The sequence below is a fragment of the Cololabis saira genome, chromosome 24 (genome assembly GCF_033807715.1).
Source record: "Cololabis saira isolate AMF1-May2022 chromosome 24, fColSai1.1, whole genome shotgun sequence".
Classification (NCBI taxonomy): Eukaryota; Metazoa; Chordata; class Actinopteri; order Beloniformes; family Belonidae; genus Cololabis; species Cololabis saira.
In genome coordinates, this window is record NC_084610.1 from 19,181,342 (window position 1) to 19,204,012 (window position 22,671).

The 22,671-nt window shown below is 36.9% G+C and overlaps 1 protein-coding gene, 1 long non-coding RNA gene and 3 other non-coding genes across 6 annotated transcripts; 1 reads left to right on the forward strand and 4 right to left on the reverse strand.

The window, feature by feature from the left end:
- Positions 1–4,009: 4,009 nt before the first annotated feature.
- On the forward strand, positions 4,010–5,263 carry LOC133425060 (uncharacterized). Its single transcript, XR_009770932.1, has 2 exons — positions 4,010–4,122; positions 5,061–5,263. It is a non-coding gene; the product is annotated as an uncharacterized LOC133425060 (long non-coding RNA).
- A 2,764-nt stretch (positions 5,264–8,027) lies between these two features.
- Positions 8,028–20,718, reverse strand: nop58 (NOP58 ribonucleoprotein homolog (yeast)). 2 transcript variants are annotated; one of them, XM_061715385.1, is made up of 15 exons: positions 20,565–20,718; positions 19,374–19,450; positions 19,204–19,256; positions 18,528–18,652; positions 18,307–18,443; positions 18,039–18,103; positions 17,055–17,189; positions 16,270–16,415; positions 14,412–14,538; positions 12,101–12,264; positions 11,869–12,003; positions 10,208–10,269; positions 9,972–10,126; positions 8,540–8,643; positions 8,028–8,450 (listed from the first exon to the last, which is right to left on the reverse strand). In XM_061715385.1, exons 1-15 carry the CDS (start codon positions 20,607–20,609, stop codon positions 8,397–8,399), a joined length of 1,584 nt encoding a protein of 527 aa, XP_061571369.1. In that variant the 5' UTR covers positions 20,610–20,718; the 3' UTR covers positions 8,028–8,396. The 2 variants fall into 2 exon arrangements, with proteins under 2 accessions (XP_061571369.1, XP_061571368.1); XM_061715384.1 differs by having other exon boundaries at positions 8,540–8,646.
- LOC133425474 (small nucleolar RNA SNORD11B) lies at positions 10,516–10,601 on the reverse strand. Its single transcript, XR_009770993.1, has one exon. It is a non-coding gene; the product is annotated as a small nucleolar RNA SNORD11B (small nucleolar RNA).
- Positions 12,339–12,422, reverse strand: LOC133425477 (small nucleolar RNA SNORD11B). The gene has a single exon (XR_009770995.1). It is a non-coding gene; the product is annotated as a small nucleolar RNA SNORD11B (small nucleolar RNA).
- Positions 14,623–14,708, reverse strand: LOC133425475 (small nucleolar RNA SNORD11B). The gene has a single exon (XR_009770994.1). It is a non-coding gene; the product is annotated as a small nucleolar RNA SNORD11B (small nucleolar RNA).
- Positions 20,719–22,671: the final 1,953 nt, after the last annotated feature.

The window sequence follows — 22,671 nt, forward strand, 5'->3', positions numbered from 1 at the left end:
GATGTTGACTGTTGTACTTATAATTCATTACTATTATTATTTATTCACTTATTTACAGAATTTATTTTGTGGTAAGGGTATTTATATTGAATTTCCACATTTTTTTTTTTTTTTTTTTATTTTTTTTATGTGTTAAGCATGTAAATTGGGTGACATGCTATCTTATAAATTAAATACAATGGTAAAAACAATGCGGTTCGATTTCTTTTCTAAGCATTATCCATATAAAACCTCGCCAAGGGCGCCATATTGGGAAGGGCCAGCTCTGGTCCTGTCCATAACTTTGTTTCAATGACAAAATGTAAACTTCCTTTAGTGGTCACACGGTGGTTACAACGATCACATTGTACAGTGTGACTCAGCTCATTACGCACCAGCTGATTTCCCAGAGACGCTACTGGAAATTGCTCGAATGATTACACAAGTACACAAGGTTCCCGCGTAAAAGGTGGCGAGCGCAAAAAGTAAAATAAAAAAGTGCAACGATGCATTCAGGTTCCATCTGTCCCATTTTCTGAAAATTCGACTGCATTTTGGCCGACCAAAGCAACCAAACTCAAAATAATGATAATAACAAGAATAAAAATAATAATAAAAAACAAATAAATAATAATTTTTGTGTGTGTTTTTTCGAAATTATAACTAGCATTCATAATATTTCAAGGGTAAGACATAACCATAATCCAAGGATTTTAGCGGCAGCATCTTGTCCTAAACGTTTCTGTTATTGATATTCGCAGTACTGGAGTTGAGGGGGGATGAGAGGGGATGAGGGGGGATGGCCTCAACCCCTGAAATAAAAACGGTCCAAATCATCCCCTCTGTAAAACTGCCATCCCCCCTTTCCATCCCTTATGTCATTTCAATGAATGTGGTTTTACTGCTATTTCAACATATTTCAACATCACCAGAAAAATAAGACCAGAAAAATAACTTATTTGACAATTTTCACCTGTTTCAAGTTAATTTTCACTTGAAATAAGTAGGAAAATCTGCCAGTGGGACAAGATTTATCTTCTCATTACAAGCAAAAAAAAAAATCTACTTATTTCAAGTGAAAATCTACTTGAAACAGGTGAAAATTGTTGTTTTTTCCAGTGACGAGTCTTGTTTTAAGTGTAATGAGATTTTTTTTTACTAAAATTAGAAGTTTTAACTAGAAATAAGACAAATATTCTTGTTAAGATTTTGAGTTTTTGCAGTGATCCATTTTACTTATCCTGTGAAGGACAGAGTCATATTGATAAGTTCAGAAAACTGTTTTTTATTGTTGTGTTTTGATGTATTTGATGTAAGCCCAGTGGATATTTAAAGCTTACAGAAGGCTACATTTAACTGCTGCTATGTCATTCCTGCAGTATTTCCGCAGGTGTTTTGGTCACTGCTATTATTTGTAATATATAATATTATTTGTAATCAGCACAAATTATCTGTCCCCATATGATAAAATCCACCATCCCCCCTGATTCTTTTTTACAACTCGAGTACTGGCTATTCGGTGTTAAAAGGTCATTAACCACATTGAGAATTTCTCAGAAGAAAACAATTATTATGTGTCCCGTCATTGTGGCGTCAGGCGGTCTCCCACGTGCCATTTGCGCTCGACTCGCTCTGGAAAGTTACTTTCCCACAGCGAGGAGGACGTGAAGGCAGCACTTCACAACGGCCTGTTTGCTCCCGGCCCGCCGGGTGCAGAGCTGCGGGGAGCGGAGCTGCGGCCGCGGCGGGGCCGTGTGCACACCATGGTGCACACACACGCCGGAACATCCCAAATCACTGCTATTATCCCACTTAAGTGAAGCTATTATTTTTGGACTTTCAATGGACAATAACATCGATGATTTCCTTATCAATAATATTATAATTCTAGGTTAATCCACATCCACAAATCTAAGTATATGAAGGTGAAACCTCGTTTTTGTGTATTCCACAACGAATTCCTCCATTTTTTTAAAGCCCTTAAACTCATGTCAAAAAGAAATGCAATAGGCTACAACTTTTGAACACAATTGAAGAATATAATTTATTGGATAAGCCCTAACCCCTTAAATTATTTTCCTTTTTTTATTTTATTTCTTTTCCTTCTGTTCTCTCTTTATGCACCTTTTCCCTGATACATGTTGAAAAAAAATGTGATGCCTTGTATATGAATATATTTTCAATAAAGAAAAAAAAAATATCCGATTTAAGGCTGATTTATGGTCCTGCGTTACTATAACGCAGATACGGCGTAGATTACGCGGCGACGCGCAGGTACTTGCGCGTCGCCGCGTACCCTACGGCGTAAGCTCTGCGTCGTTTTAACGCGGAACCATAATTCAGGCTTTAACTTCGATGTGATATGATCTTCAACTTAATATTTCCGACATTTGGACAAATAATTTAATATCAATTAATTACATTTAAATGGATGAACTTTAAAGACGGTTTCTAATCGGTGTAGGTATAATATATATATATATATATATATATATATATATATATATATATATATATATATATATATATATATATATATATATATATATATATAAAATATTTGTACATGTTTTGTAAATATTATCCATTTTTTTTGGCGTTTACTATTTTTTTCTCTCTTGTACATACTCCTTTTCTACTTTTTATATTGCTCTATTTATTATTTAACTACTTATTGGTTATTTTCTATTTTAATTTTTTTGTATAAAGTGTGTGTGTGTGTGTTTTGGCTGCTGCACGACTGAATTTCTCCTCTGGGAGATAAATAAAGTCTTCTATTCTATATATATATATATATATATATATATATATATATATATATATATATATATATATTTATATATATAAAATAAACAAATAACCACAGGATGTTATATATGATAAACCACAGGCATTAAAATCGGTTTAGATTAATGTACATTTTTAGACCTGTTCGTGCAATCAATCGACGTGAACGTATGAATCACGTGACTACCACCTGAAACCTTTAATTAAGTGAGATGTTAATCCTCCTTTTACACGACCTATATGTTAATTAAGTCGATGTTGAAGTTTTCTCATGTAATGCTCGTAAATCAAAACTGCATAGGTTATTGTGATGGCAGTCTGCGCGTCTCTGTTATTCAGAGAGTCGTGTGCACAAACCTGAGTCTGAATCCTGCGTGACAGGCGTGTTTTTCACTTTTGCACTCAGTTCTGTTGTAAACACAGGGCTATAAAGCAACCGCCCACCGCTCTCAATCACATCTCACCGAGGAAACAAGAATCACCTGCTTCTATCTGCGAACCAGCGACACATCTCCACAAACATGGACCCTTGCGATTGTGCTAAGAGTAAGTACCTTATTTTAATTTAATTAGACTGAGATTTCATTTCATTTTTCATTTTATTCTTTATTTCATTCAAAAAACAAAACAATTCAATACAAACACAAATACAAATGTTCCTAACTTGTGAATGAAAAGGGAGCAGAAAGAAGAAGAATCTTATCTGATCTGCCCCTTTCACAAATAACATAAATTAAAAATAATGTATAAAAAAACAACTAAGTGAATAAAAACAACTAAAATAAAATTACCACCGCCTAGGGGTATGTCAATCAAACTCAACATTTTTCGTTATATTTCCTTAACATACAGGCTTTAATTGTTCTTTTGAATGTAATGTTTGATTTGGATTCTTTGTTTTCTTTATTCAGATTGTTCCATAAATTGATTCCTTTCACAGAAACACAACGTTCCATCAATTTTGTCCTGCATCTTGGTTTTAAAAAAAATCTCTGTTCCTTTTAAGTCATACTTGCTTTCTCTTTTTTCAAATCTTTTCTGAATGTTGATTGGTAAAGTTTTTTTATGAGCTTTAAACATAATTTGCAGAATACTATAGTCTACTAGTTCATGAAATTTCAACAAATTTAACTGAAGGAATAATGGATTTGTTGGATCACTATATCGTTTTCTACTGATTATCCTTATGGCTCTTTTTTGCAGAATGAAAATGGATTGAATATATGAGATCGTTGTGTGTCTCCCATGTCTTCACATGAGACTAACTACCTTGTTTTTGACACTCAGGTGGAAAATGCAACTGCGCAGGAGGATCCTGCTCCTGCTCCAACTGCTCCTGCACCAGCTGCAAGAAGAGTAAGATTTCTGTCTGTGTCCAAAGTGACTACGAAATATTAGAAATTCTAGAGTTTTAATTGACCTTGACTAACTGGCTGTTAGATGTCCCTCAATTGTTTTGCATCTCAAATTTTCAAGCATTAATTTCAGCTATTAAACTGGGCATCTATATAATCAGAGGTGTCAAAAGTATTCACATTCATTACTCAGGTAGAAGTATAGATACTAAAGTTTAAAAATACTCCTGTTGAAGTATCAACTCAAGTTTTTTACTCAAGTAAAAGTACTGGTTTCAAAACTATTTAAAGTAATGTAAGGGGGGAAAAAAGCCATTGAAAATGAATGCATCTTAGTATAATGCAAATATATTAAAGAAGCATATATGTGTACTATTGAGCATTAACATGTGTTTCAGAGAGCAGGAGATATGATGACTAGTTGCCTATAAGTATTGTAATGGTGCAAAAAGTCAAACTTCAGAGGCATGTTATCATTTATCCTAACCTTTATTGGAATGTACATCCAAGTTTAGTTGCAGGAATCTGAGGGAACGGATGTAAGAACAAAACTGGACAAGAACATCTGAAACAACCACAACCAAATTCACTCTATCCGGATGGAGCAATTTAACTGGATAGTTTTTTTTTTTTTTAAAGGCCGAAATGAAATAGAGTAACAAGGCTGTTTTTAAAATGTAAGGAGTAAAAAGTACAGATAATTGCGTGAAAATGTAAGGAGTAAAAGTAAAAAGTCGTCTGAAAAATAATTACTCCAGTGAAGTATAGATAACCAAAATTTCTACTAAAATTTCTAGTAAGGTAACGAAGTATTTGTACTTCGTTACTTGACACCTCTGTATATAATATAGCCACATGCAGTTTGTCCAAGTTGATGAAGATTGTATTTAAGAGCTCCTAGATGTGTTCTGTTACTAACGATTTGTCTCTACACTGCAGGCTGCTGCCCCTGTTGCCCCACAGGCTGTCCTAAATGTGCCACCGGCTGCGTGTGCAAAGGGAAGACTTGTGACACTGCCTGCTGCCAGTGATGACCCCGATTCTCCTCCCGAGAACCTTAACACTTATTTTCCACGATGTAGGCACAGAATGATTTTTGTACTGTCTTTGGTCCTGAAATAAACATGTGATTTATGAACTAACTGAACTTATGGCTTTTTTTTTTTGTGGGGGGGTTGAAGTGCTTAAACAATCTAAAGCTTGTTTTTTCTACATAAAACAGAAATTCAGCCTGTGGGCCATGTCTCTAGTTTTACGCTTCTAACCTTTTCTGTAAGTGATTCTGAGGGGAGGGGAGGCTATGATAATTTAGGCAGAAAAAACTTTTAATTAACTGTATTTGGCCTTCAATCAATTTTTGGCAGGTGAAAATGCCTATTTTGTGTTGTAAAAGAGTTAAAAGCAATCCTATGAGCTCTAGTGTTTATTATGAAGCTCAAGAATGAGATCAAATCATATTTAGGTAGAAACAACCTTTCATTAACTGTATTTGGCCGTCAATCAATTTTTAACAGGTAAAAAGACCCATTTTCAGGGGAGAAATCAGATTCTGGCAGGCAATCACTTTTTGGAACGACACCGGCGTTCACTCGCTAGCGTGAGCTGTAAGACGAGGAGAGATGTCTGACCGATGGGGATTTATGGGGATAAAACAAGACACAGAATTGTTATGATGTAAATGTAGAGTTCAATGAGAATAAAAATTTGAATGTTTTCGTCTTGGGTTTTGGTCATTCTAAAATTACTGACAACAGACATAATAGTGAGCATAAAATTGTGTAATTGGCAATGAGGAAGCTTTATAAAATGAATAGAATTACAGCACTAGAGGAAAGAATGCAATGCAAAGAAAATGTATAGAACATTTCTATTTTTCCTGAGAACTGTAAAATTGTGCAGGGCTGATCTGCAAAACATTCAGTTATTCACAGGTTATAAAGTATAGTTTTTATTTTGTCAGTAAGTATGTTGGACTAATTTATGACGAAGTCCCTCTAAAAAAGGAAAAAAGGTGCCGTAGAACAAAACCAGAGCGCATTATCAAATGCACGCGACGGGGACGGCAGTTTTCCGGCAGTACGCGCTGGTGCTCATGGGAAACGTAGTGTTCTTTCTGGTAAAGCACTACCGCTTTTGTCCAAAGGAGCCGCCAAACTCAACAAATCACTTGTACCCCCCTCATATCTTGAAATGTGATGTCCCAGCGTCCCTGACGACAGTGGTTGCTATCAATCTCGTTTTTAGCACGCTCTGCAGTGTTACTAACTTACAAAAATGAAAAGGAAGCAGACAACCACGCAATTAAAAAAAGAAAGTCAGCAAGTGATGGGTCCAATGTTGCTCCAGCAGCAGAAGATATTAATCGAGGCTGTTAGGCACTGATGGATTAATTATGCAAGTTCATTTTAAGGTAAGATATCAAATCACCCTACCCTCTTATAAATCTGTTTAAGGGAAATATTTGCTTTTTTTTTTTTACTCTCTCTCTTTCTCTCTTCTTCTCCCTCTCCTTTTTGCATTTGGACTTTAACTGTTTGAAGTTAAACTCAGATGTCCCTGTGTTATTGTTGCACTGACAGTGAATAAAAAACGTTGCGTTTGTTAGGTGCAGAAAACGGATGCGTGTTGCGTAAAGGCCCATTGACACCACTGAGGGAGGAGACGGAGAGAAACTCAGGCTTTATTGAAGTAAACCTGCTAGCGAGCAGGTTAGGTTCAGAGGCTCAGTTGCCATAGTAACTGACTCAGAGTTTGAGTTTAATCGCTTTCTGGAACTAAAAACTCCAGATTTCCCTGATCTCAGGCTTAAAGACTTTTCACTAAACCCGCTTCCTGGAATACCCCTCTGGTCTACAAAGTCCCCTAATAACTGAATCTCAGTTGCTGGTTCAGACTAGGGTTTTTTCCTGGCAGACCCCCCATGCAGGTGGGATTTTTTCATGCCAGTCATAAATGCTGGTAGTTAACTGCAGGTTACACGCCAATTTGAGCCTTTTCTTGTTTCACAGGTAAAGTTAATGGGTCCATCAGGGTCCGTGTACTTCGCGGCCATCAGTTTTTTGTTTTGAAATGACAAAATAAAAATAGAGAAATAATCCAAAATAATCTGTTTCCCATCTTTTGTTTTGATAATAAAAAGCGGAAAACGGAAAGTCACCCATTATCCGATTTCATTGGTTTGAAAATCGAAATTTGGAATTAAAACAGCGAATGTATGTTAGAGTTCAGTTTATATTATTTATTGGACGCTGCAGCTGAACGGACTGTCACAACATCACTGCAATTTCATGTCGGAGTGAAGACAGATTACAGATTAAACTCATGTTTCTTTCCCAGGTTTCATATTTGATTTATTTTGTTTCTACATTAAAAAAAATCTAAAACTGTTCATTTTCAATCTGATGAACAAAACCAGAAACAACTTTCTTCATTTATTACTGCGCATGTGCAATCCCCCCATTTGTCCAATCCTTGTTTTCAGTATCCTTGGAAACGAATAGGAAATAGAGAAAAGAGTTTTACACTCGCCGTTTTAATTCCCAATTTCGATTTTCAAACACATCAATGAAATCGGATAATGGATAACGATCCGCTTTCAAAACAGATGGGAAACGGATTATTTTGGATTATTTCTCTATTTTTATTTTCTCATTTCAAAACAAAAAACTGATGGCCGCGAAGTACACGGACCCATCAGCCAGTCAGTGACATCACTTAATGACAAACGCAAGTTTATTGGAGAAAGACAAAACAGCCGCACTGTTGCGTGTTTGCAGGAACTGTTGAATAGAAACATGCTGCATGGTCATTTGTCAAACAGACAAGATTAGCTATAGAAATGTAACACTATTTGAAGAGGCAGTTTGTTTTTTTTCGACATCCATTCAAGTGATACACAGGATACAGTTGTAGAAAGAAAGGTTTATTCCACCAGGGCAGAAGTTCACAGTTCACCATGAAAAGGTACATCGTGGGTGGATCTGAAGGGTAACTTTCATAGCTCATAAAAGGAGACCTCATTTGATAAAGATGTTCTGACACTTAAAAACGGTAAAACTAAACTGGCAGATTACAAAAATAGAGTTCAAAACACAAGGATTCAATCCAGACAGAATGATGAGATCCCACCTTTTTGTAAAATTAAATGTCAGTGAATCTGCCGTTTCATTTTAATTCCATTCCTCATGTCAGGAAATTAACCTTTAGAGATAAAAATAAGACTAAAGTATAAAGATAAAAACTAAAAATATATATATACACACACTCTGAATTCTTTCACTCATCATCTTCCTCCTTCACCTTCTTTTTCTTCTTCTTTTTCTTTGTTTCCTAGGGAGTAAAAAAAAGTTAGAAGTTAATAAAAAAAACAAGGTTTTTCCTCAAATATGATATCATCCATAAATGTGTTTCAAACTTACTTCAGATACTGATGTCTCCTCCACCGGCTCCTCTAGTGACACGTCGGATTTCTTGTCCTTTTTCTTCTTTTTCTTAGGAGTCTCTGTTGCTTCTTCCTCCTCTTCTTCTGAGGGACAACAATAAAACAAAACCAGCCTGAGCATCACGCAGCACACATGAAGAGATCCCAACTCACTGGCCACGGTTACATGATGTTTTTTCATTCGGAATTAATTCTTTTTTTAAATAATTCAGAATTAAACTATATTCCTTAGAGTTTACATGGAAATAGTAATTCTGAATTGAGGTTTACATGGCAAAAAAAACACGTTTGATCGGCTTTATCCAATTCCTCTTCAGGTCTGGGGGTTGGGAAGGTTCTGATTGGATAGGGGGGGGGACCGGAAGTTAATCTACCGGAAGAAAAACAAACTTAGCCGCTTCAACTTTGAAAAGCTCACAACTTTTAAGTTTCTTTCCATCTGTTCTTTTAATTATTTCCAGGTTCACCAAGCTATTGTCTGTGTGCTGCCATCTTGAAACTTTGTTTGGAAAACCAGCCCAGCGCTGAATATAAGCGTCATGAAGACAGACGGGCGAGGGAACGAGCAGAAAGAAAGACCGGAATTAATTTAAAGCGGAATGAGTGACTGCGTTTCCATGCATCAATAACCCTTTTAAAACCCGAATATTGGCAATAACCCGAATTTGTACGGCCATGTAAACACCAATAATCCCTTTGAATAACCGGAATTTGCTCATATTCATATGACCCCTGGGTTACTCCTTTTAAAACCTGAATATTGGGTCACGTAAACACCAAACAGAATATCCACATCAAACGGAACATGAATCTGTTTTCTGCACATGCTCTGTTCACAAGGAATCCTGGTCTTTTGAGTCCAGGAAGTTCTTAGAAACACGGAGAAACGCAAGACCAGGAGGAAACGAATCACTTCATAAATGTAATAAAAGATATGAACATTTTGGCATTTTTAGACGGTAGAAAGTACCGGGATAGCCAGATTTAAAAGAAGGTGAGCGAAAAGTTGCGCAAAGCAGCATTTGTTTTGAATTTGGATACAGGAAGAAGAAGCGGAAATTACACTAATTGCGTCATGATGTTCTCCGCGCGTCGCTGGTTTGATCCAGATATCCCGAATGATGAATTGCCATGTAAACGGAATATTCTGAATGTTTCAGTAACCGGAATATTAGCAATAACCCGAATTTTGACTGCATGTAAACGTAGTCACTGTATACATGGTCGCGGAATTATTCTATTCGGATTTAAAATCAGAATAAACCAGCCACTTACTTCAGAATTAAGTTTAATTTGGAATGGCCATTTTCATCCGGAATTAGGTGTTTACGTGGTCATTTTTACATCAGATTTAATTTTAATTCTGAATTAAAGAGGAATTAAACTTCCATGTAAACAGACTCACTCACCTTCTTTTACTGCTTCCTTTTTCGGCTTCTTGGCTTTGACCGCCGGCGTTGCAGGCTCACTTCCTCCCTCCTCGGCCTCAGCCTCCTCACGTTTTCTCTTTTTAGAGGTGGAGGGAATTGTAGAATCCCCAGAGGGATCGTAAACTTTCACTTCACTATGGGGGGGGAAAAAAAGGAGCATTTAAAACCTTCAATATCCTCGGGTGACTTATTTTTACAAGTGTGCAGCTCCTCACCTCTTGTGTTGGTACTTGTCTGCCTTTGCCATCGCCTTTCCTGTCCCACTGATTCTTCGAATCTAGAGAAGAGGATGAGTGTATGAGAAACGGGACAATAGCCAACTGATCAGGAACTTTAGAGACGAGTAAATCATGTTTTAGCATCAACAGCTCCAGCTGACTTTTCAGCAGCGCCGAGACAAACAAAAATTAAAAAGCGTCGCAGCTTGAAGCTTCTCTCACTCTCATCTTTTAACTTGGTATCAAACACAAGTAGGGCTGGGCGATATGGACCATATCTTGATATTTTCTGACCAGGAGCCATGTGACCGTTCAGATGAGGTAGTGACTGAAAAACCCACATCCTCTTGTTTCAGGGTAAAGACAACTGTCATCATCATCACCACGGACACTTGAGCTCTCCTGCAGCAGTAGCTAACGGTGAAAAACATCGTACCTGAACTAGGGCTGGGCGATACGGACCAAAAGTCATATCTCGATATTTTCTAGCTGAATGGCGAGCGATATTTTTTCTGTGACATAATTGGAGTTTCCCCCAAAGCATTATAGCATAGCATCTCTGTTAGCTTCATTTTTTCTGAGGCAAACCCTTAAAAAAACAGTCAGTTTTAATACAAAGCCTCGTGCCAAATGTCACACAGGTTCCTTTATTAACAGAGGTCTGCACAATATCAAAATAGTGATGCACCGAAATGAAAATTTGTGGCCGAAACCGAAACTTGGCCGAATACCAAACATGGTTCTTCAGCAGTTTTTCATTTATTTTGCCAATTTTTTCACCATTGCATAAATCAAATACATTTGATTTAGGCATGCTTTTAAAAGAAAAAAATATTTTACAAAATTACAAGGTAGAAAATATTTATTGAACATAAAAAAATGAACATTTTTTAATTTCCCAGCATTATGTTGTTTTGGTTCCACCTCCTGGTGAATGTTAGGTAAAATTCTTATGGGGTTAGGTTTTGGTTGGCCAACGATTTATGTAGTGCGCAACGTTACGGGAGCGGCCAGTCTATTTTCTTATATTACATATCCGTTATTAATTGTTCAGTTTTTTTCCCCACTTATTCCACCGAACACCGAAAGTGTTTTTTTGCCATTTTCGTCCGAACAATTTCGGTTACCGAACAATCGGTGCATCACTATATCAAAATGTATAAAACAAATGAAATAAAAATAAACTGCCTGCATATATAGAATAAAAATGCTTATTGAATAAAATAAAACAAATATCCCTTTCCTGCATAACAATTAAATTAAAATACACTGCAATTAATACAATGTAGACAGTAACAGGCAGACTTTTCCACTGAGGTTGACAGTTGTGCAAATAAAACATTTGTGCAAATCTCAAATAAAACATTCAAGTCAATTTGTCACAAAATAAGCTATATCAAAATCTTTTTTTTAAAGCGATAAACGATAGTCTCGTACCATATCGCGTTTGAAAATATATCGATATATCGCCCAGCCCTACTCCAACCTCTTACTTCTCATCTGGGTATTGAAAAGAAACGAAGGCAAGGCGAGTCAAGCTGAGTAGGTACTAGTGTAAAAGCGCCATAAGATACCATCTTTAAAAGCAGGGCGTGTTTCTGACACTTCAGATTAAAACAGCCCCAAACTGTTAATTTTCCTGCTGTAGTTCGACTTACCCCCTTCTCCTCCAGCTGCCGCAGCCTGGCCTCAAGCTTGGCGCGGTTTTCTGCTCCCATCTCTGCGTTGGTGTCCTCCCCGAGGGCGTCGTAGCGGATAGCCAGGGCCGACTTGGCTGCCAGCATCCTGGAGATCTGTGGACGTTACAGGAAAAACCAGAAACCCGTCAGCGTTCGTAGCTCCCAACGACTCAGAGAGCATCAAACCCGTGAACCGTCCTCCAGAACCCACCTTGCCCTTGTTCTTAGCCGTGGTCTGGCCCACTAAAGAGGCGTGGTAGATCAGACCGTACTTGGGTGTGTCTTTGTGCGTCTTCAAAGCTCTGAACAGGGCCTTCTCTGCTCCGAGGATCTGCACCGTGGAGGCCGGGTGCTTGGCCAGATTCAGGAGAGAACCTGGGTATGAAGAGAGAATAAATAAGACTGCAAATACAACTTCCTCACCGAAACCTGCCCATAGGACCTCTCAACGCCAGCTCAGATGAGGTAGTGACTTAAAAGCATCAGTTATATTCAGGAGAGTGACAAACTGTCATCATCATCACTGCTGGGCTTGTTTCTAGGGATGGGCGGTATGGACTAAAAAATGTATCACGATAATTTCTGGCATTTATCCCGATAACGATAAAAAAATACCAATTCAACTCCATCTTTTTAACTATAAATCTATCACCACATTCAGTCTTTGGAGCCCCCAAAACACTGCTCTAAAAGATACTAAATACTACTAAACTACACCAATTAAATTGAATTGAGAAAAACCAATTAAATTAGTACACCTGTACTGCAAAACTGTAATGACTCAGATCCGCCATGTTTGTTACACAAAAACGTATCAACAGGAATCTTTCTTTCTTTCAGGCTCATATCTTTCTTTCTTTTTCTTTCAGGCTCATATCTTTCTTTCTTTCTTTCAGGCTCATATCTTTCTTTCTTTCTTTCAGGCTCATATCTTTCTTTCTTTTTCTTTCAGGCTCATATCTTTCTTTCTTTCTTTCAGGCTCATATCTTTCTTTCTTTCTTTCAGGCTCATATCTTTCTTTCTTTCTTTCAGGCTCATATCTTTCTTTCTTTCTTTCAGGCTCATATCTTTCTTTCTTTCTTTCAGGCTCATATCTTTCTTTCTTTCAGGCTCATATCTTATCTTTTTCTTTCTTTCTTTCAGGCTCATATCTTATCTTTCTTTCTTTCAGGCTCATATCTTATCTTTCTTTCTTTCTTTCTTTCAGGCTCATATCTTATCTTTCTTTCTTTCTTTCTTTCTTTCAGGCTCATATCTTATCTTTTTCTTTCTTTCTTTCAGGCTCATATCTTATCTTTCTTTCTTTCTTTCTTTCAGGCTCATATCTTATCTTTTTCTTTCTTTCTTTCTTTCAGGCTCATATCTTATCTTTCTTTCTTTCTTTCTTTCAGGCTCATATCTTATCTTTCTTTCTTTCTTTCTTTCAGGCTCATATCTTATCTTTCTTTCTTTCTTTCTTTCAGGCTCATATCTTATCTTTTTCTTTCTTTCTTTCAGGCTCATATCTTATCTTTCTTTCTTTCTTTCTTTCTTTCTTTCAGGCTCATATCTTATCTTTTTCTTTCTTTCTTTCAGGCTCATATCTTATCTTTCTTTCTTTCTTTCTTTCTTTCAGGCTCATATCTTATCTTTTTCTTTCTTTCTTTCAGGCTCATATCTTATCTTTCTTTCTTTCTTTCTTTCAGGCTCATATCTTATCTTTTTCTTTCTTTCTTTCTTTCAGGCTCATATCTTATCTTTCTTTCTTTCTTTCTTTCAGGCTCATATCTTATCTTTCTTTCTTTCTTTCTTTCAGGCTCATATCTTATCTTTCTTTCTTTCTTTCTTTCAGGCTCATATCTTATCTTTTTCTTTCTTTCTTTCAGGCTCATATCTTATCTTTCTTTCTTTCTTTCTTTCTTTCTTTCAGGCTCATATCTTATCTTTTTCTTTCTTTCTTTCAGGCTCATATCTTATCTTTCTTTCTTTCTTTCTTTCTTTCAGGCTCATATCTTATCTTTTTCTTTCTTTCTTTCAGGCTCATATCTTATCTTTCTTTCTTTCTTTCTTTCAGGCTCATATCTTATCTTTCTTTCTTTCTTTCTTCCAGGCTCATATCTTATCTTTCTTTCTTTCTTTCTTCCAGGCTCATATCTTATCTTTCTTTCTTTCTTTCAGGCTCATATCTTATCTTTCTTTCTTTCAGGCTCATATCTTATCTTTCTTTCTTTCAGGCTCATATCTTATCTTTCTTTCTTTCAGGCTCATATCTTATCTTTCTTTCTTTCTTTCTTTCAGGCTCATATCTTATCTTTCTTTCTTTCTTTCTTTCAGGCTCATATCTTATCTTTCTTTCTTTCAGGCTCATATCTTTCTTTTTTTCTTTCTTTCAGGCTCATATCTTTCTTTTTTATAATTTTTACCGCGAGATGACAATTTCTTACCATGGGGAATTTTTTGGACGGTATATCGTGAACGATATACCGTCCAAAAATATCGCCCATCCCTACTTGTTTCACGCGCAGCTTCGTTGGGAACGTACCGGCGTGCGAGATGAGGCGGGCGCCGACCAGCTCGCCCACCATCACAGTCAGGTTTGGGGCGATGGCCATCATCCGGTTCTTCAGGTAGTCGTAAAGCTGAGCCCGATACTCGGAAATCTCAACCACCTGCGGACGAGAAGGTCTGCATTTTAGCCATCGGCGGAGACACAAACGCGGTTTCCCCCTCCGGCGTTCTGACCAGGAGCTGTGTGACCGTTCAGATGAGGTAGTGACTGAAAAACCCACATCCTCTTGTTTCAGGGTAAAGACAACTGTCATCATCATCACCACGGACACTTGAGCTCTCCTGCAGCAGTAGCTAACGGTGGATAACATCGTACCTGATGGCGTCCAAGAATTTAAAAACGTTATACCGTATTTTCTGGACTATAATCCGCCACTTTTTCCATAGGTTTTCAACCGTGCAGCTTATACAAAGGTGCAGCTATTCTGTCGATTTTTCTTCCACCACTCGGGGCGCTCTAACCGGAATTAGAATCAAAACTAAGACAAAATAAATGCAAAGAAGAATACGCTACTTCTTCTTTAGCAGATAGAAGTAGGTAGAAGCATATTTCAAACTAGGGCTGTGCGATTAATCGATTTTAAATCTAAATCGGATTTATTAATCAAGACGATGTTAAAAAAAGGAAAATCAGAAAATTGATTTTCCTTTTTTGCAGCTGGCTGCATTACAGACAGAGCTCGTCTAGTCATCTTTGTTTGGTCAAGAAAATTGTAAATGTTGTCACTTTACTAAACTCAAGGAGGATTTACAGTATCTTTCAATTGCACTTCATTCCCAATAGGGACATTTGTTTGCCATTTTTCTTTAAAAATAAAGATAAAATATTTTAAACATTTTGATTTGTAATTGTCATTTTAATAAAGTTAAAAAAAAAAAATATTTGAAACAATTTATTCCATTGTCTTTTGTAGTTTTACAAACAAAAAAAAAAAATCGAAAATCAGGTTTTCAGAGAAGAAATTTTTTTTTTTTATTTGTGTCCAAAATCGCCCAGCCCTATTTCAAACAGATATATAGATAAATAAATACTGGTTATTTTCTCTTGGTTCTTTCCCGTTTTAATCAGCAAAGTTGCTGCAGTGTTAAAAGACACTGTTAGGAAAGGATCTAATTAGGTACAAACATGTACATCATTTACAGTTCAAAATCCTTCTGTACATGTAGTAAATATCTAATCTAACAACATAAATATCTGTGGCTTGCATATCTTTTTTTTTTCCAAATAGAGCAGATGCTGCTTGTATGCAGGTGCGGCTTATAGTCCAGAAAATACAGTACTTGTGTTTAACTAGGGCTGGGCGATTTTGGACAAAAATAAAATCCCGATTTTTTTCTCTGAAAACCCGATTTTCGATTTCGATTTTTTTGGTAAAACTACAAAAGACAATGGAATAAATTGTTTCAAATATTTTACCTTTATTTTTAAAGAAAAATAGCAAACACATTTCCTTATTGGGAATGAAGTGCAATTGAAAGATACTGTAAATCCTCCTTGAGTTTAGTAAAGTGACAACATTTACAATTTTCTTGACCAAACAAAGATGACTAGACGAGCTCTGTCTGTAATGCAGCCAGCTGCAAAAAAGGAAAATCGATTTTCCGATTTTCCTTTTTTAGCATCGATTTTGATTAATAAATCCGATTTAGATTTAAAATCGATTAATCGCACAGCCCTATGTTTAACGCTAATGAAGTAACATTGTATTCAAAGAAGAAAAATCAAGATAAACTTATGATTGTATCTCATTTGAATAATTATCAGCTGAGTCGAGAGTTGAGAAGTCGACTGACCCTCCAGCCGTGACGGCGACTCGGTTTCGGGGACCTACCTGGTCACACAAGTGTCTTATGTTCTCAATATCCTGCTCCGACACCTCCGTTCCCATGGAGATCTCGGCGGCCAGCTTCACCTCTGCTTCCACTTCCTCCGGCAGGAATTCGGACAAATCCGTGCTGGACACATTTGTGCGATCACCTGGCGGCGGCGCGGGACAGACATTTGGCGGTCAGCAACAAAGATAAATACAAGCTTTGGACCTGAATGAGTCTCTTCAAGCAACACGGGGCAAATGGCAGTGTCAGAATTGATATTTCAACCTTCTGACAAGATTCAAAAATGCCCTTCCGCTTTGCATAAAATGGAAGAAAAAAAGGACACTTGTACGCACTGGACAACAATTTCAGGTCACCCGCACTGCATCTCTGCAAGTTTGCATTCACAAACATTTAAAAACAGATGTCGGGTTGATCTATCTCCAGAATATACCTCCGCGTAAAACTCCACTCATTACTTGTCAAACTTGAAACTACAGTTTTAACTTTTAAAATCCGGGGAAATTACCCCAATTTCAAAGTAATGTTTCAGGGGGGATCTGAGCTTCAATTTTGAGAACTGCAATTTGTTTAAAACAATTCAGACAAAAACCTGGACATTAACCAAGAACAAAAAATTACAGCGTACAAAAAGCCAATCTTGACAAATGTGCTACTGACTCATAATCAAGGATTTTCTTTGAGCTGGTTTTAATTAAGTTTTGACACTTTTGCCTTTTTACTGCTCAACTGCTGCACTTTTCTTTTTATATGCTCAATTTCAAACGTAGTTTATTCTTACCAACTTTGTGGACAGTTTTACAGTAAGCCAGATTGTCCGAGACGATTTTCCCGAGCTCAGGGAAGTGCCAGCCGTACCACTCTCTGCAGCGCATGATGTAGTTGTTAAGCTCCTTGTCCAGGTCGTCCAGAAGAGCTAAAAAAGACAGAAAACACTCGTGCTCAGATCACATATCCATGCATTACTCATCACAAAATCTTAAGTAATCAGTATTGTAATTCTGGTGCAAAAATGTCAAAACTGTCCATTCAGCATATTAGCCATAATCAATGAGTGTTATGTTTGTTGGACTAAAACATATACAGGACTGTCTCAGAAAATTAGAATATTGTGATGAAGTCCTTTATTTTCTGTAATGCAAAAATGTCATACATTCTGGATTCATTACAAATCAACTGAAATATTGCAAGCCTTTTATTATTTTAATATTGCTGATCATGGCTTACAGCTTAAGAAAACTCAAATATCCTATCTCAAAAAATTATAATATTCTGGGAATCTTAAAATGTAAGCCACAATCAGCAATATTAAAATAATAAAAGGCTTGCAATATTTCAGTTGATTTGTAATGAATCCAGAATGTATGACATTTGTTGTTTTTTTTTTTTAAATTCCATTACAGAAAATAAAGAACTTTATCACAATATTCTAATTTTCTGAGACAGTCCTGTATATTCATTAATCTAATTTTTCATTTCATTTATTCTTTATTTCATTCAAAAAATAAAACAAGTCAATACAAATACAAATGTTCTTAAATTGTGAATGAAAAGGGAGCAGAAAGAAGAAGAATCTTATCTGATCTGCCCCTTTTTCCAAGAAATAACTTCACAAATAACACAAAAAAAAAAAAAAAAAAGGACTTTTATAGCTATATGCATTGATAAAAAAATGATCAAATTAAGCTGTCATAAGTACACTTAAAGATACATGAATAAGTATAAACAGTCATGTGGTTCCATGCTCAGGAATAAAACAACTTACAAATGGCCTGCACGATCATGGTATCCACTTTGTCCGGGCTGAACTTCAGCTTGTAACGGGATAAGCTAGGAATAAAAAGGTACAATCATGAATAAAACTGTCAGTCGTTAACTAAATAAAAAAAAATTCTTGTTCTCAGATCAAGAGACAACTGGAGATCTACTGCCTCAGTGGTAGTGACGAATGCTGAAAAAGATCTACATGGATATTTCAGACAGCAAAATGTAATCACTGGCAGCAGCTCCGACAGCGTTTTGGTGCTACCGACCTGTGAGCCAGACCCAGGGACATGGCACTGATCTCCTTGGGAGGAAGTCCAGAGATCAAGTTCTCCATCTGACTCCTGATGCATCTCATCAACTCTGCCACGGCGGGACTGTGGACGCAGCTCAGGTCCAGCTTGTCCTGAAAACGCAGTTCGTTCAATAAAACCCTGGTTTAAAACGCTCGTCTACGATGAGCCGACTTCAGAATTGTTTCAGGACTTACCTTAATGACGCCGCCGAGTTTAGCATCACTGATGGCCAGCTGTTCATGAGCTTCCTTGGCAGCAACTTTCTTCAGCGCCTTTTTCAAGCTCTTGCCCAGTTTTCCCTCGACAAGTGCGGTGGCAGCTTAGTGGCAAAGAAGAGTGTGTTAATATATATGTGTATGTAGATATAGAGCAGAATATAGAGCTATTATGGTGTAAATAAGTTTATTTATATGGGCACGTGTGTACAAATATATAGAAATATTCAACTATGTGTGTGTATGTATGTGTGTTAGTATAATTATAGTTAGTTATTATAAATACGTGTTGTTAAATGATTAGTGAATGGGGGTAGGATTAAATAAGTTTACACTTCTTCCTACTCCTTTTTGCACATGTAAATTAAGATATATTGAGTGTTAAAGGATGAAATTCTGTCTAGTTTTTTTTTGTTTTCTTATCTTCTCTTTTAACTGTTGTCTTTTTACATGTACAAAATAAATCAAATCAAACAATCAATCAATCAATCACATGTTTTTGCTGACATGGAGTGTGGTCTCAGGGGTAGTGACGAGTGATTGCCTCATGTTTTAATCAGACACTGAAATGCATCACAGACCAACTACTCCAGGTGGAATTAAGTGCACCACAAATAAATACAATTCAAAATATACATATAAAAAGGGTCAGTACCTGCTAAAGCCTCTGTCGTGTCTTGAAACTTCTGGAAATGCTTCAGTTTCACACTAATGACACCAAAGAAAAACAATGTTACATTTAATCCAATATGCAGTAGGAAAAGTGAACACCTCTGTCAATCCGCTGACCGAGGCTGCTGGGATGTTACTGAGGGGGCCACTTACATTTTGTTGGCTTTTTCCGGCGTTTCAAACTCCTTGTACAGACTGTCGACCTGTTGCAGCTTTGATTCGTCGAGAACCTAAATCACAGAAAATCCAGAACGAATATTAGACGGCAGAACAAAAGAATAAACTTTGAAAGTGAGTGTCACAACAGCTACACAGGGTTCCTACACATTTTTCAAGGTAAAATTCAAGCACTTTCAAAATCTTCACGCACCTTATTGCTGGAGTAAAATATCTACAGGAATATATATACACTCATAATTATTTTTCCCACTTTTTAATCACAATTATGTACATTGTATCGTCCTGTAAACATCTAGTTATGTTTTACAGGGTTCCTACGGGTGCTTGAAATCCTTGAAAGTGATTAAATTTCAATGTTGGGTTATCAGGGCCTGAAAAGTGCTTGAATTTATAACTGTCTTTCACAAAATTTGGATCAGACTATAGTTTAGTTATTACAAGGAGAAATAAAATCAGTAAGATAAAACCAGGGGTCATATACATTTTTCATGGTCAAATTCAAGCACTTTCAAGGGTCATTTTCAAAATCTTCAAGCACCTTATCACTGGGGTAAAATATCTACAGGAATATATATACTCATAATTATTTTTTTCCCGCTTTTATGTACATTGTATCGTGCTGTAAAAATCTAGTTATGTTTCATCTTACTGATTTTATTTATCCTTGTAATAACTAAACGATGCAGTCTGCTCCTAATTTTGTGAAAGACAGTTATAATTTCAATCACTTAAACTAAAATTCAAGCACTTTTCAGGCCTTGAAAACATTGAAATTCAAGCACTTTCCAGGATTTCAAGCCCCCGTAGGAACCCTGGCTCCTACAGCTCGATAGTTTGACTGGAAGGAGAGCAGACTAGTGTGTCCACGTGGTTCCACGGCCACGTGGTTCCAGGGCCGGCGGCGATGCTAACATGATGTTCGCTCACAAATCAGCAAAAAAGGAATATGTTCAACTAATAAGACAAAAACACCATTGAATACGTAACTGTAAACAGACGCCACAACTTGTGATGTTCATCAGTACCAGTGATGGCATGCAATTCGTGTGTTATAGACTGCATGTCACAAGTTATGTAGGCTAATCTGAGCTAACTCCATTAGCTTATGCGTGAAAACTGACTATTTTTCCTTTTTCAATTAAAAGACAACATTTTCCTACTTACTTTGAATATTGCATATCCAGCCGCGGTCTCAAATAACACCAGCATTTTGAAAACGGGTCAGTATTTAGGAAAGTGTGTGCTCTCAGACTGAGAGACTCCGAGCTGCTGCTGCTTCACACCACGCTGCTGCTGAGACACGAGGTAGAGGCTGCAGGGTTGCCAGGTCCGTCAGCATCACGCTGCTGCTGAGACACGAGGTAGAGACTGCAGGGTTGCCAGGTCCGTCAGCATCTTCTTCTTCTCAGTTTTATTGGCGGATCGCAAACAACTTTAAGGTGCATACCGCCACCTACTGTACAATAGTGTGTAAAATCATTTCATTTAGCCTGTTTTAAATTATATTTATCAGCCTAGTGTCTTTTAAGCAGAGGTGTCAAGTAACGAAGTACAAATGCTTCGTTATCTTACTTAAGTAGAAATTTTGGTTATCTATACTTCACTGGAGTAATTATTTTTCAGACGACTTTTTACTTTTACTCCTTACATTTTCACGCAATTATCTGTACTTTTTACTCTTTACATTTTAAAAACAGCCTCGTTACTCTATTTCATTTCGGCCTTTAAATAAAAACTATCCAGTTAAATTGCTCCATCCGGATAGAGTGAATTTGGTTGTGGTTGTTTCAGATGTTCTTGTCCAGTTTTGTTCTTACATCCGTTCCCTCAGATTCCTGCAACTAAACTTGGATGTACATTCCAATAAAGGTTAGGATAAATGATAACATGCCTCTGAAGTTTGACTTTTTGCACCATTACAATACTTATAGGCAACTAGTCATCATATCTCCTGCTCTCTGAAACACATGTTAATGCTCAATAGTACACATATATGGTTCTTTAATATATTTGCATTATACTAAGATACATTCATTTTCAATGGCTTTTGTCCTTAATGTCTTTTTTCCCCCTTACATTACCTTTACTTTTATACTTTAAGTAGTTTTGAAACCAGTACCGTACTTTTATACTTTTACTTGAGTAAAAAACTTGAGTTGATACTTCAACAACTGTAGCTACAGTCGTGGCCTTTGAGGCACAAATATGTTTACAAGTTTTCTGCAGACTTTCTGTTTGCACTTTTATTATTGCACTAAAAATGTGCACTATTACAGAATGGATGTTCTGCTTTCTTTCTATTGTTTTCTATTAATTTATACAATTTTAAGTCAAGCAGGACCGGTTTCTGTTTAAGAAAGACACTTATTTTATTCAGTTAATTTTGTTATTTTGTATTAAAGTGAATTGCTGGATAATAATTTGTTTTCCATGTGTTCATGACATTCAAAAATATGCATCTAATTCAATTCAGGTTCGAGTCAAATAGTTAAAAAATCGTTTTACTCACAAAAAAAGGGGCTAAGAAAATTCACCACGCCAGGAAGGGTGAAGACAATCGATGAGGTGTTCCTTATTTATTTTTCAGGGAGTTGGCAACCATTCCATTTACCTCGGAAATCGGAACTGGCAGCCATCTTGGAATGGTAACTCGGGGGTGGTGAAGCTTCTCCCACTTTCCCAGTAGGAAATCCCACTTTGAGGGGCGTTCCAGTTGAAAATTTCGACTGGGAAATGGAAAATTCCGACTTCCGAGGACAAATGGAACGCGGCATAAGTACTCCGAGTCAAATATAAACTTTGTTTTATACTAAAGTTTTATTAACTTTATCCGGTCCAGTTTTCTTTTCAATGCTATTTAAGTGTATACATAAGATATTTTATTCATTATATTTTTTACATGTTCTGTTCTATGTTGTTTTATTGTGTTCAATAAAAAAAAAAAAAAAACAGGTCTAAACTGGCTGAAATTGAGTCTGCAAAAGGGACAAAACGTTGTTGAGTCAATTAAAACTTCATGAAAAACGTAAAAAAAAAAAAATCGTTATGTTCTTCCTGATGTCCCGGAAGTGACGTAGACACGTGACGTCCGGCAAAACATGCACATGTGCGACCAGCGAGGAGATGATGAGAGACTAGAGTTCAGCAAACTTCACTGACGGCGTCTGACAATTAGCCGAGAAAAAAGCGATATGGGCGAACCGGGACGGTACCCGCCGCCGGACTTTGGCAGTCCTGCCCCCGGCTCGGTCCAGCCCCAGTACCAGGAGAA